At 53.2% G+C, this 12,683-nt stretch overlaps 1 protein-coding gene across 1 annotated transcript in view; it reads right to left on the bottom strand.

Annotated features, from left to right (window-relative positions):
- The window catches only part of PRMT8 (protein arginine methyltransferase 8), a 77,524-nt gene that overhangs the window by 27,019 nt on the left and 37,822 nt on the right, over positions 1-12,683 (bottom strand). The window contains exons 3-4 of the mRNA XM_074357507.1: positions 5,605-5,760; positions 2,514-2,577 (exon numbers count right to left, since the gene is read on the bottom strand). Coding sequence (XP_074213608.1) covers positions 2,514-2,577; positions 5,605-5,760 — 220 coding nt within the window. The remainder of the gene's footprint in view (positions 1-2,513; positions 2,578-5,604; positions 5,761-12,683) is intronic.

Below are 12,683 nucleotides of genomic sequence, written 5' to 3'. Positions count from 1 at the left end.
TGGAAAGTGCGAGATGAGCCTGGAACATCTTGTCAGAAAATGAGACTGTGAAGGAAGCCGTGGAAAGGACACAGAAGGCAGCGAAGATGCTCCGGGTTTTCTTTTCCCATCTTTCGTGGGCAAGTCCAGAGGCCCTCGCTCAGCCCCTTCTGCCCGGGACAAGGGCTTTCCTGAGGACAGTGCAGAGCGATCTGGCCCCCTTGTGAGCCAGCAGGGCTGGACCCCGTGCAGAGAGATCTGCCCCCTTTGTGAGCCAGCAGGGCTGGACCCCGAGATGGAGGTCAGGGCACCTGGGCCACGGCTCCCCTACGCAGGCTGGAAGGAGGCCTGGACTCGGCTCCCGGCCCCGTCCGCCACCGCCCCCCTCACTTCCCTGCTTCCTCCTCACCCAGCGGAGACGCCATGGGCCTCACTGTCACCAGCTGCTGGCTCCTCCTTCCCTCCTCTGGGTCCCCAGCAACGCCCAGATCCAGGCGGCCCCCCTCTCCGCTCCCACCCAAGCTGCTAAGCATGGCCAGAAACAGTCACCCACCAGGGAGGACTGGCCTGCAGATCCGTGTCTGCTCACCTCCAACGGGCACTGACCTCCCCCCACGGTCCGCACCAGCCCTCCCTCCCTCGGTAAGGCCATCCCGCCAATTCTCCTCCCCCTTCAAAACACTTACACCCTCCCTTCCCGTCCCCTCTGCCAGTGATGGTCTCCCTCGTCACTGAGAAACTGGAAGCAGCAGATTGGGGGCTTCCTGCCACCATCCGACCCGCTCTCCCACGTCCCCTCTGCTGCTGCGGTTAGCCTGTCCCTTCTGCAAGGAAGAAGGCCCACCCCTCCGCCGGGCTCTGGGTCCCACCCCGCTTACCTCTTCAAGGGCCCCACTTCTGAGTTTACTTTCCCCCCAGTCTGCCAGGTTTCTGTCTCTGCTGGACAGCTGGATCACACACACGTTTTCGTATCTCCCAACCTTAAGAAACACCTCCCTTCCTTGGCCTCACGCCCCCTGTAGCTACAGTTCGGTTCTCTGTTCCCCGTCACAGCAGGAAGTTGTTCACAGCCTCACTCAGTCTCTCCTTAACCTGCTTTACCTGGAAGCGGTCCCCTCCCCTCCATCGAGTCTGCTCTTGTTAAGAACAGCAACACCCTCAGCCTACACCGGAATTCAGAGGTCAGAGGTCACGTCTTTGCTCTCACCTCACTGGATCCCTTAGCGGCCTCCTCCTTCACTCCTCTGTCCCGAATGTCCGTCAGCATCTCTACCGAATATATGTGAAAATGTCTCCTCTGCCTCTTGCTGGCCCCTTCCCTCAGCTTGACCCTCGAATGCTGGAATGCCCTAGGGCCCATTTCTCTCCCCTCGTCATCCCTGAGTGACCTCGTCCTGTGGCTCTAAACAACGTCAGTATGCAGCGCACACTCCAGCTCTCCCTGGAACGCCGGCCCCAGCCTCGTGTCCAGGCCTCACTCCTCACATCCACCTGCATCTCCCCTGGGCTCCCAGACCTAGCCTCCCTCCCTCCCGTCAGCCCAGGAGAGCTCCACCACGCACCCCGTTACCAGCCCTGCGTCTGTGTGGTCCTCCCTCACCCCTGCGGCCCGGCAGCGCGGCCTCTCGCCTCCGTTGCCGGCACAGCCCACGTGGTCACTCCTCGCCGCCTCCGCTCACGCTGCAGCACCTCTCCCTGGAGCCTCTGACTGCCTCTGCCCCCACTCTGGGTACACGCCACCTGCTCCAACCCGTCCTCCCCTGAGAAGCCTCCTCCCCAACTTAGCACCCTCCAAAATAGGAAAATCCCCAACCTCGTTTCCTAGTTCACAGACACTGCGTGATCCGCCCACCCTCCCCTGCCCTGCTCAGCCCAGGGCCTGAGGACTAAACCTCACCCCGCCGACTGATGGACGGTACAGGTGTTCTCCTGATCAGAGACCCCTGTTGGGGTGAGCGTGTTCAAGAGGGTCCCGGAGGGAGGGGTCCTGGAGGGAGGGGCTGGGAATGCTGCCAATGCCTGGGGAAGGGGTGAGGGGAGGAAGGGAAGGGAACGCCCCACTCTCTTTAAATTCAGACTCCAGCTGAAAGGAGGCCCTGCTCCCAAGTTAACCTGATTGCCAAGACAGCTCCATCTGCAGAGGGCCTGTGGGCATGGAGGACCACAGAGGCAGCTCCTGGGGTCTGCCAGGACGCCACCAGGTGGTGATGGGAGAGGTGGGGCTGGGGGCAGTGGAGAGGGACGGGGAGGAGGGAGTTTCCATCTTGCAAAACTAAGAGGTGCCTACAGCCAGGGCCGAGCAGAGGGCCAGGGAATGAAGGGTTCAGCCTCAGGCTGGGCTCTCTGCTCGCTGAGCTGGGACACACGTGCCCGTGGCAGCCGTGGCCTGGGAACATCCGAGCCCCGGGGGCACAGTCCTGCTAACCGGGCCTTGGCTGGCCTCCACCTTCCCGTCAGCCTCCGCCTCCCAGACAAGGAAGGACAAGCCCCTCACCCCCTCCGTCCACGGGACAGCGCGCGGTAGTGAGTCTTACTGTTGTCCAAGTGGTTGGCCTTAATGATCTTCTCTGAGTAGTCCGAAATACTGGAGCATTCAATCTAGAAAGGACAGAGGACAGAGGAGCAGGGCGTCAGAACCACAGCACATCCAGGACCAGTTTCCGGATGGCGGCGCTGAGGCCCAGAGGGGCGCGGTGGCTCGTCCACAGCCACTCGGCTATTTCGCGGCAGATTCAAAACCGACCCGCAGCCCTCCGGACGCACAGGCCGGTGGCCCCTCCACCACGTCGGGCCGCCTCTGCCCCAGCACGGAGGGCCTGGCCTCTGAGCGGGGAGGTCCGGGAGGAGCTGGGAGGAGCTGGGAGGAGCTGGGCAGACTCACTCTCCTGGTGCAGCCACCGCCCTCCCAGGAGAGGATGCGGGAGGCAGGGCCACGGCCAGAGTGGCTGTGGGTCCCCCTGACGTTGTCCGCGGCCCTCCCACCCCCAGGCCTCCCTGGTTGAACAAGACCCTTGGGAAAATGCCGAGTCACGGCCTCTGGCGTCTTAAGATCCCTCCGCGCCCCACAGGTGTTAACTCGCTCCTTCCGCAGCTTCCACATTTAAAAGAATCGATTCTTTTTCGTCTAGAAGCCTTTCCAGTTTCCCCAAGTCACCTAAGCAAAGGGCCCAGGTGTTTAAGAAATTAATCGACCACCCGCTGAGAGCAGGCCCTCGTGGGAACAGCAGGAATCAAGGCCCAGCCTGGGGGCTGGGGACCTGGGCCAGGCAGGGAGGCTGGGGCGCCCAGAGCAGAGCGGCAGCTGCGAGGACCTGTGGTCGCCTCCCCAGCTGCCCCCCCAGAGGCCGGCTGTACTCGGGCCCTGGGCCCCCTCTTCCCACTCCGGGGCCCCCGACTGCCCAGGGCCTTGGGGAGAGTATTTGCGTCGGGGCACAGTGGGCAGGGTGGGCACGGTGGGGGAGGGGGCCCCCGGCAAAGCTTCGGGTGGGCGAGGGCGCCCATGGGGTCGGGAAGGGGCCACTCACTGGCTTAAGGAGGCAGATCCCGGCCAGGGCTCAGGTCCCAGGCGGAGGAGCCCTTTCCTGGGCTACTGGGGCTTGTGGCCTTCGAGCCCACTGTCCAGGGGACTGGGTCTCTCGCCAGGCCTCTCGGCTCCCTGCCACGTCACCCTCCCCCTGCAAGAGGCCGCTGAGATTGGCGGTGAAGGACCAGGACCCAGAGCCGGGCAGCCTGGATCCTCACCCGGCCACTGCCACTCCCTGAGCTTCCGCGTCCTCCTCAGTCAAGTCACCGTCCCTGTCTCCCACGGCTGTGGTGAGGGAGCACTGGTGCTCCTGGGAGGAGGGGTGCTGGGCTGCTCCCCCACCCTGCCGTCCTCTCTGTGTGTCTTTCTGTCCCTTTCTCTCCACTTCTCTTCTCACGTCTGTCCCTCTGTCTCAGTTCCCTGTCCATTTCCTCTGTCTCCCGCCACCCCGTCTCCCTCACTGGAGAAGAGCTCAGAACAGGAGAAACTGTGCAGTGAGCCCAGCTAACTGGGGCCAAGCTGGTTACAGAAAAGCTGGTACAGCAAAAATTCAGGAGGCAGAAGAATGGGATGAGTGGCCAGGGCTGGAAGGCGCGAGTGGGGCCTCCTGACAGCTCGTGGCTGGAACCCCCACCACCGGGAAGCGATGACAGGCAGCCTTGCCTTTCCCTGCTCAGCCCTGGGCTCCCGCGCCCGTGGCCCAGGCTCAGGCCTCAGAGCCACACTGAGAGGGAGGGAGGGCGGGCGCCGGAGTCACAGGAGGGCTCACGTCCAGCCTGGAGGCTCTGCAAGCGCCTCGGAAGGGGAGTGTGTCCCTTGGCCGGAAGCCCCCATTGCGGGGAGGAGGACCTGGTGAAGGAAGGCTGGAAGGTGGGGAGGGGTAGTCCTGGTGAAGAAGGCCTTGACCATGGACATCTGCGCTGGCCCCATACCCTCAAAGTGCACCTCAGCTGTCCCGGTCAAGGCCACACCCGAGGTGCCCTGAGGACAGCCCACGTGTCCCGGAGACCCTCTCCAGCCAAGCGCAGTGTCAGGTCAGGCGCTCAGGCACGGAGCAGGACTGCCGTCCTGCTGGGGGCCTAGGGCCCAGCACTGAGGTGGGGAGCCATGGGGATATGGAGGGTTCTGATCAGCCAGGATCTGGCAGGGGTGGTCTTAGGACAGGCTGTAGGACAACCCAGCCAAGTGCACAGAGACTGAAGGCCCACCGAAAGCCCCCACGGGCCTCGGCACTGGGGGCCCTGTGCGCATCCTGTGTTGACCGCAGTGCGCCGTGAATTTTGATCAGGATCAATCTCCACTTTCCAGCCCCTGAGCCGCTGCATTTTTCAAATGTCAGCCTGCAGCTCAGAGCTCTTCCTTCTCAGTTTCTCCCCGGCTCCGGACCCTCCCAGCACCCTCCCCTCCTCCCACCCCCCCAGTTGTCAGGCTGCATGCAGCTACACTGTGGGGCCTTCTCTGGAGGTCAGCCTCCACCACCTCCAGCTGGAGAAGCTGCAGCAGCCGGGTCAGCAGAATTTCAGTCTACCAACTTGCCTTTAAAGAACAGAGGAAGAGTATCTTGTTGTGTCCCTGGGCTCCAACTGTATTAAAACCGAACATTTGACTTACGTCAGGCACTGTTCTAAGCACTTGGCTTATGTATTAGACTCATTCACTCCCCACAATCACCCCACGAGCAAGGTACTATCATTATGCCCATTTTATAGATGGGGAAACCAAGGTGCAGAAAAGCAAACTATCCACAGTCACACATCTCAAGGGTGGAGGAGCAGAGATTCTAACCCGAGCTCACCAGCGTAGCCACCCTGCCCTGCCTCTCAAGCCCACAGTGGGACTAAGGACTCTAAGGCAATGATGACACCAGAACAGGTTTCAAAAAGTCAAAAGTCCTCCACGAACGTCAGCTGTTGGCAGCGCAAGGCTGGGAGCTGTGCCCAGGTGACAGGGAGCCAGGGCACATGCCCGCCTCCCGAGAGCCACACCTGGCTTCCTCCCGGACAGCGGAGAGCGCGACCCCAGCCAGGAGGGGTCCAGGGCGCGTACTCCCATGAAGGGCCGGCTCGGCGGGGGCCGATGGAGGCAGGGAGTGGTGCGCTCACCCCGAACACCTTCTTGGCCCCCGCTTTGGCAGCAAACATGGAGAGGATCCCGGTGCCGCTTCCGACGTCCAGCACCACCTTGTCCTTGAACACATGCTTGTTGTGGTACATGGAGTTCCGGTACGTGAGCGTCCGCACCTCGTCCTTCAGCATCTCCTGTCCGGAAGGAAAGGCAAGGCTGAGCCAGTGTGTGCAGGGCGCCTGGGAGCACACCCGCAAAATCACGGGCCCAGGGCCACCCCCCGCCCCAGTTCCTCAGGGACCTCGGCAGGGTCATGAGGCAGAGCCCAGGAACCGTACAGCCAGGCAGCTGGACCAGAGCTCCCCGCATCAGCACACACAACTCCAGCCCTAAAACGCTGCCCAAGAAAGATTGCTTTACTATCCAAGGAGAAACTCATGCCCACAGCTGGGAAAGCTCCAGTTTATCAGAAACCAAAAGGATGGGTACAAACACAGCATGAGAGATTTAATTTAGACGCAAAGCAGAACTTTCTGCCATGGTGAGAGATCTGTCATTAAACAGGTTATTAAAGGAGGCTTTTTGTGTGTGCACTTTTTTTGCTTGCTTGTATTTAGGAATAGAAAACATGTTTCTCTAGCCACTAATATTTAGGTGCTTTGGGATAAGGAAGGACTAGATTACCCATTACGACCATCTCCAAACCAAGGAGAACATGATTAACGTGCGTATGGTGGTGACGCAGGGATCTTCATCCATTCAAGCCATCAGCAAACACTCTAACTAGTCATCAATAAAACTGGACTTCTTTAGTGTAATTTCAGTATAATTTTTAAAAATATAACTTGCATACAATAAGAAGCACATGGGTATAGCTCAGTGGTAGAGCGCACGCTCAGTATGCATGAGGTCCTGGGTTCAGTCTCCATCAAGAAAAATCAAGAAAAGAAAGCACAGATTTTAAACACATGGTTAATTATATAAGTTTTGACTAACGTACACCTGTGTAACCAACACCGTACACAACATACAGAATATTTCCGTCATTCCAGAAAGCGTTCCACGCGCACGTGCAGGTAATCCTCACGCCCACTCCCGACAAACAACGACCTAATTTCTATCACCAAAGCTCCCATCTGCCATTCCTAGCACTTCATTTACATGGAATCGCACAGTATGTACACTTTCGTGTCTGGCTGCTTCTACTCAAAGCTTCTTACTTTTAGGTCTCTGATTCATGTCAAACTAATTTTTGTATATGGTGTAAGTTAGGGGGGTGAGTTCACTTTTTCACACAAATTGATGGTCCAAGCGCCATTTGCTGGATAGAATAGCGTTTTCCCCATTGAATTAACTTGCCACTTTTGTCAGAAAATCAATTGGCTGTGTGTGGGTGGCCTCTGTGAACCGTTTCATTCACGTATCGATTCAACTGTCACTTGGCTACTGTAGCTTTATATTAACTTTGAAATAAAGGGCTGCGAGTCCTCCAGCTTAGTTCTTTTACAAGATTACTTCCGTTTTTCTGGATCCATTGCGTTTCCAACCACATTTTAAAACCAGCTTGTTAATTCATACAGAATAACCTCCTGGAGTTGATTGAAATTACACTGAATCTATAGATCAATTTGGGGAGAACTGACATCTTAGTAATATTGAGTCTTTCAGTCGGTGAAACCACTCTCCATTTAGTTAGGTCTTGTTTAATTTCTCTCTGAAAAATGTTTCATAGATTTCAATATAGAGGTCTTGTATTTCTTTCTTTAGATGTATTCTTAATTATTTGATTTTATGATACTTCACAGTCCTGGATAGGATATGTTTAAAATTTCATTTTCCAATTGTTTCATGTTAGTGTATACACAGCAATCTTCTATTCTGCGGCCTTGCTCACCTCACATATGAATTCTAGTAAGATTTATCTGTAGATTCCTTTATTTTTCTTTGAAAACAATCTTGTCACTTGTAAATGAAGACAACGTATTTCTTTTTTTCCTGTCTATGTGTTTTTTATTTCTTGTTTCCCCCACCTGCTTTATTGCACTGGCGAGGACTAGCAGCAGCAAAACACAGAATAGATGAGAAGGGAATTGCCACCTTCCCTTTGCTCCAGGGATATGTAACTGTCACCAGTATGACTTCAGCTGTGAGCCTTCCGTGAACGTCTTATAACAGGTTGAAAAAGGTCTCTTCTGTTTCTAATTTGCTAAGAGCTTTTATCATGAATTGGTGTTGAATTCTGTCACGTGCTTTTTATACATTTCTTGAAATTGTGCACAGCTCTTCTCTTCTGTTCTGTTAATGTGTTGAACTCCATAGCCTGGTGTCAAATGTCGGCCCAGCACTCTGTCATGACGTATTATCCTTTATAACAGCGCTTGGTTTCATCTGCAAGTATTTTGTTGCAGATTTTTCCATCTACATTGATGGGGGACACTGACCTGTGATTTTCTCATACTTCCTCTGGTAATCAAAGTTCTGCCGGGTTCACCACACAGATTAGGACGTGTTTGCTCCTTGTGTATCTTCTGAAAAAGTTTGCATGAAGTTGGATTTTTTTTTTTTTTAAGTTTAGTAAAATTCACCAATAAAACCATCCGGGTCTGGAGTTCTTTTTGTGGGAAAAATTTTAAGTATGAATTTAATTTATTTACTAGACGGCTCTTTTAGGTTTTCTATGTATACTTACATCAGCCTTGACATACTTTGCGAAGGGATTTATTCACTTCAGTTGAAATGTCAAATATACGGGTGTTGACATTGTCATAATATCCTCTAGTCACCTGTGGCGTGTCTCTATGATCTGTAATAACGTCCTCGCCTTCATTTATGATATTATAATTTGTGTTTTCTCTGTTTTCTTTCTTGATCAATTTAGCTAAATGTTTTCAACTTAATTACTGTTCAAACAACAACTTTCGGCTCAGTGGGTTCCTCTAACGTCTGATTGCTACTTCATTGACTTCTGGTCTCCCCTTTACTACTTCCTTCCTTAAACTTAGGCTGTGTTTGCTCTTCTGTCTCTAGCTGTGTAAGCTGGGAGCTCTGGTCACTGGTTTTGTACCTTCCTTTTTGTCTCATGGAAGCTTACAGCTGTACATTGCCCTCCGAAGGCTGTTTAAACTACACTCCACAAATGCCCACGCGTTGTGTGTCTTAGTTCAGGCTGCTGTAACAAATCACTGTAGCCTGGATGACTTACACAACAAACATTTATTTCTGACAGGCTGGATGCTGCGAAGTCCAAGGTCAAGGTGCCAGCAGACCCGGTGTCCGGTGAGGACCTGCGGCCTGGTCTGCATGTGGCCGTCTTCTCCTTGTATTCTTGCTGGAGAGCAGGCGTGGAAGCAAGGCCTCTCGTAACGGCATTAATCCCATTCACGAGGCTCCACCCTCATGAGCTAAGTCCCTCCCTGAAGCCTCAGCTTCGACACCGTCACACGGGGAGCTGGGGTTTCAACACACGAGTCTCGGGGGCACAGATACTAAGTCCACAGCGTTTTGCTTTCACTGTCATGCAGTTTGGAATATTTTCTAATCTCTCTTGTGATTTCTCCTCTGACCTTGTTCTCAGTGCTGCTTAATTTCCAAATATTTGGAAATTTTTCTAGGTAAGTTACTGTTTTTTGGTTTCTAAATCCATTCGACTGATGACAAAAAAAAAAAAAAGTCCCCTGTGTGATTTTCCTCTTTTGAAACTTACTGAGATTCATTTTCGGCCCCGCATACGATCCGTCTCAGTGAGCGTTTCAATGTGCACTTGAGAAGAACGCGCAGTCTGCTCTCTGGGGAGCCAGTGTCCTGTAAACGCCTACTAGGTTGGGTTGCTTGTGTTGTTCAGGCTTTCTACATGCTTGCTGACTTGTTTGGGTATCTGTTCTATCAATTACCGAGAGAGAAACAGTAAGGAACCCCTGGCCGGGGGAGTTGCATTTTTCTCCCTCTGGTTCTGTGGATGCTGCTTCCTGTTTGTGAAGCTCTGTGCACACATGTGCGATGGCTTTGTAACATGGCCCCTCACCAGGCGGAGACACACCTTCCAGACTTCTCTTTCTCCTACGCTTCCAGTTAGGGTGGGTCACAAGGGAGTCAGGAGATTCAAAAGTCACGACGGAAGCAGGAACCGTTCTGTAGTGCACATCTGTCACCACTGACGCATGGATTCACCTCGCTGGCATGACGCAGCCGCTGGACCTGCAATTCCTCCACCTTTGCCCTCAGCTTCTCAGACTCCTGAGCCAGGGGTGTGTGTGTGTGTGTGTGCACGTGCGTGCGTGTTTGTTTAACTCCAAGGTGAGACACTCCAGCCTCTGTAGGATACGCTCGCCACCAAGGTCAAAGGCAACAGAATGGACATGTTTCAGCCTGTCCTCACAAGGTCAAGCTCGTGCTTAGGGGTTCCAGCTACTCCTGATCGCCCCTTGTTTTGCATTCATAGTCCTTTCCTGATTACCTGTGCTGCCCTTCAAGCTCCAGTATCAGACACGGGGACAACAGCCGTACACAATGGTATAAGCCAATGCCCTGCAATCCTGCAATGAATTTTATATATATTATGTATCTATCTCCTACTGAATCTGCTTCCATGGTTGAGCCCCGACTGGTACAAAATTTGGTACCAAGAATAGCTCCTGAGGAACATAATCTAAGGATGGATCCTCTGAATTGGTTCTGAGTTTTCTGGAATTAGGTCTCTGCTCTGATTAGAGTGAAAGGCACTAATGACCCTGTTGCCGCTGGTGAAGAGGGCGCTGCTGCTCAGCAGCATGAAACAGCAGAAGAGTTGCTCGAGTCTGAGCTTCAGACACCTGGGATGAAGTACCTACTGAAGCCGAGACTCCAGGTAACCAAGTATTTGCTACCTTAGAGCACTTCAGTCAAAATCAGGAATATAATGGGTGGGCTGGCTGGCTGGCTGATGCTAATCATGCTAGAAAACTTAGAGAAAGCAAATGATGAGCTCAGGGATTTAAACTCCCAGCTCAAGGTCTTCCTATAGCACCTGAAAGATCCTATGACTTTTGAGGAGGAAAAGAAATGGAAAAAAAAAAAAAAAAAGCAGAAGAAGAAGGAGGAAAAGAAAGGGAAAAAATCTTATTTTCTTGCAAGGCCAAGATTTCCAGAAACCAAATCCAAAGTCAAATCCTGCCTGAATTACAACACAAGTTGAATTCCCATCCTTGCAGGACCCCTTTTGTTAAAGTTGAGTCATCTATTGGGAGAGAATAGGGTCCTGAAAATTGGAATGGGGACATATGGGCAGATTCTGATGAAGCTGGGGCCTCAAGTCCCTAAATCACAGAGCCTTCTTTGCCAGCAGAAGCACCTTCTGCCCCCGCCCAAGAAAGTTAGCTTTCCTCTTCCTGAAGCATCACACTGGGGTCCTGTGAGGTAGGTAGTTGCCTGCGAGGCACCACTAACGCTTCCCAGGTCCTGCCCCCATGAGCCCTACAGCTAGATCTGACTCCGAGCAGATCCCAAGACCAAGCTACCACGAGTGCGTCGTGAGCAGGTGTGACACACGCCAAAGCAACTGCGCGGTGTTTCCAACGTCCAGAGACTCAACTCTGGGGAACAGGAGTCAGGGCGAGGGCTCAAGATGGCAGGAACACAAAGTCGGGCTGGGCCAGGCGCCCTGACACAGGCTCCCTGAGCACAGATTGTGGGTTCACTGGTCCACCTCCGGTTGGTGCGGGTGATTGGACCCACAGTCAGTCTGCACTCGATGAGGTGGAAATGCCGGAACTTCCTTGGCGTGCTGAAGAGGAAGGTCCCCAAAGGCGTAAGGAGGTCGGAATGTCGAAGCGCACTCGTTACGTACGCGAGACCCGCGCACCAGCACCAGAGAACAGCCCTGTCCCAAGGCTGTGAGAGAGAAGTGCGCGAGGAAAGAACTCGGGGGTGCTTGCCTCCACCGGTCAGAGCTTAGCAGAGGGAACGGCTGCCTTCAGGTGGCATGGCAGCAGCTCATACGCACCACAGGACTCCCACAACAGTGTGTTTCCCTTCCTCCCTTCCTGGCCTTCGTGGCCCTGCTGCCACACATTTCAGTCCCACCTGCGTTATAAATCCTGCAAGACACTGTCACTATTTTTTAAACAGTCAATGATTGTTTAAAGAGATTTAAATAACGGGGCAAAGTCTCTCACGCTTACGCATGGAGTCAGCTTTTCCAGATCAATTCATTCTTGACATGGGTCTAGGTTCCAACAGTTATCATCTTCCTTCCGCCCAGAGAATGTCCTTGGACACGTCCTATAGTACTGGACACTGGCTCTGAACTGGCACTAACCCAGGAGACCCACATTTTCGTTCAATTTGCCTGTCTGGCCCGTGCAGAGGATCGACGGACCTTGAAGGATGACGGCTGATTGCCATGAATATAGTCAGCTGGTGGCTCCAGTGCAGGTGACTGTTTCAGAGGCGGCTTCACTGTTTGAGCAAATTAATTCAGAGGGTTGCTGGGCTTTTTTTTTTCTTCCTAGTCAGTTTTAGACACGATCCCTCTATATTCAAACATTTTGTTCTGTCCCGTTGCTTCTCTCGTCCTCCGGAACGCCATGCTCACAAGCTTTACCATTAGCTTCTGTCCCACAAGTCACTGAGGCTCTGTCCACCTGTGCAGAGTTTTTCTCTCTACTCTTCAGTCTCAGTGGTTTCTGTTTCTCTGTCTCCGTACCCATAGGTATTCTCTCCTATGTGTCCTGGCTGTTACTCATGCCACCCAGTGAGTGCTTGGTTTAGACATTGTGTTTTTCAGCTGTAGGAGTTCAGCTTCACCCATTATTTCCATCTCCTCCTGGAAATATTTACCAATTATAATTATTACAATGATTTAAAAATCTTAATTCAATGATTTCTACCACTGGGTTGTCTGCAGACCTGCTTCTACTGACGGACTTTTCTCTTGACTGTGGACCAGAGTCTCCCATTTCTTCCCATGTCCTGTCATTTTCATTTTCCATGGGTGGTGTCTGAGGAACCGCAGTCGCTGAAGTTAGTTTGTTGTTGCTCATCCGAGAGGGACTGTGCCTTCTTTTGCTAGGCCGCTCAGGGATGGGCTGGCCGGTGTAACGCAATCGGGAGTGGAGTGCGTTTAGGATGGAGCTGTGATTTT

Source organism: Camelus bactrianus, chromosome 34, assembly GCF_048773025.1.
Source record: "Camelus bactrianus isolate YW-2024 breed Bactrian camel chromosome 34, ASM4877302v1, whole genome shotgun sequence".
NCBI classification, from domain to species: Eukaryota; Metazoa; Chordata; class Mammalia; order Artiodactyla; family Camelidae; genus Camelus; species Camelus bactrianus.
Note: the sequence above shows the minus strand (reverse complement) of the source record. Positions and strands in the feature narration are given on the sequence as shown.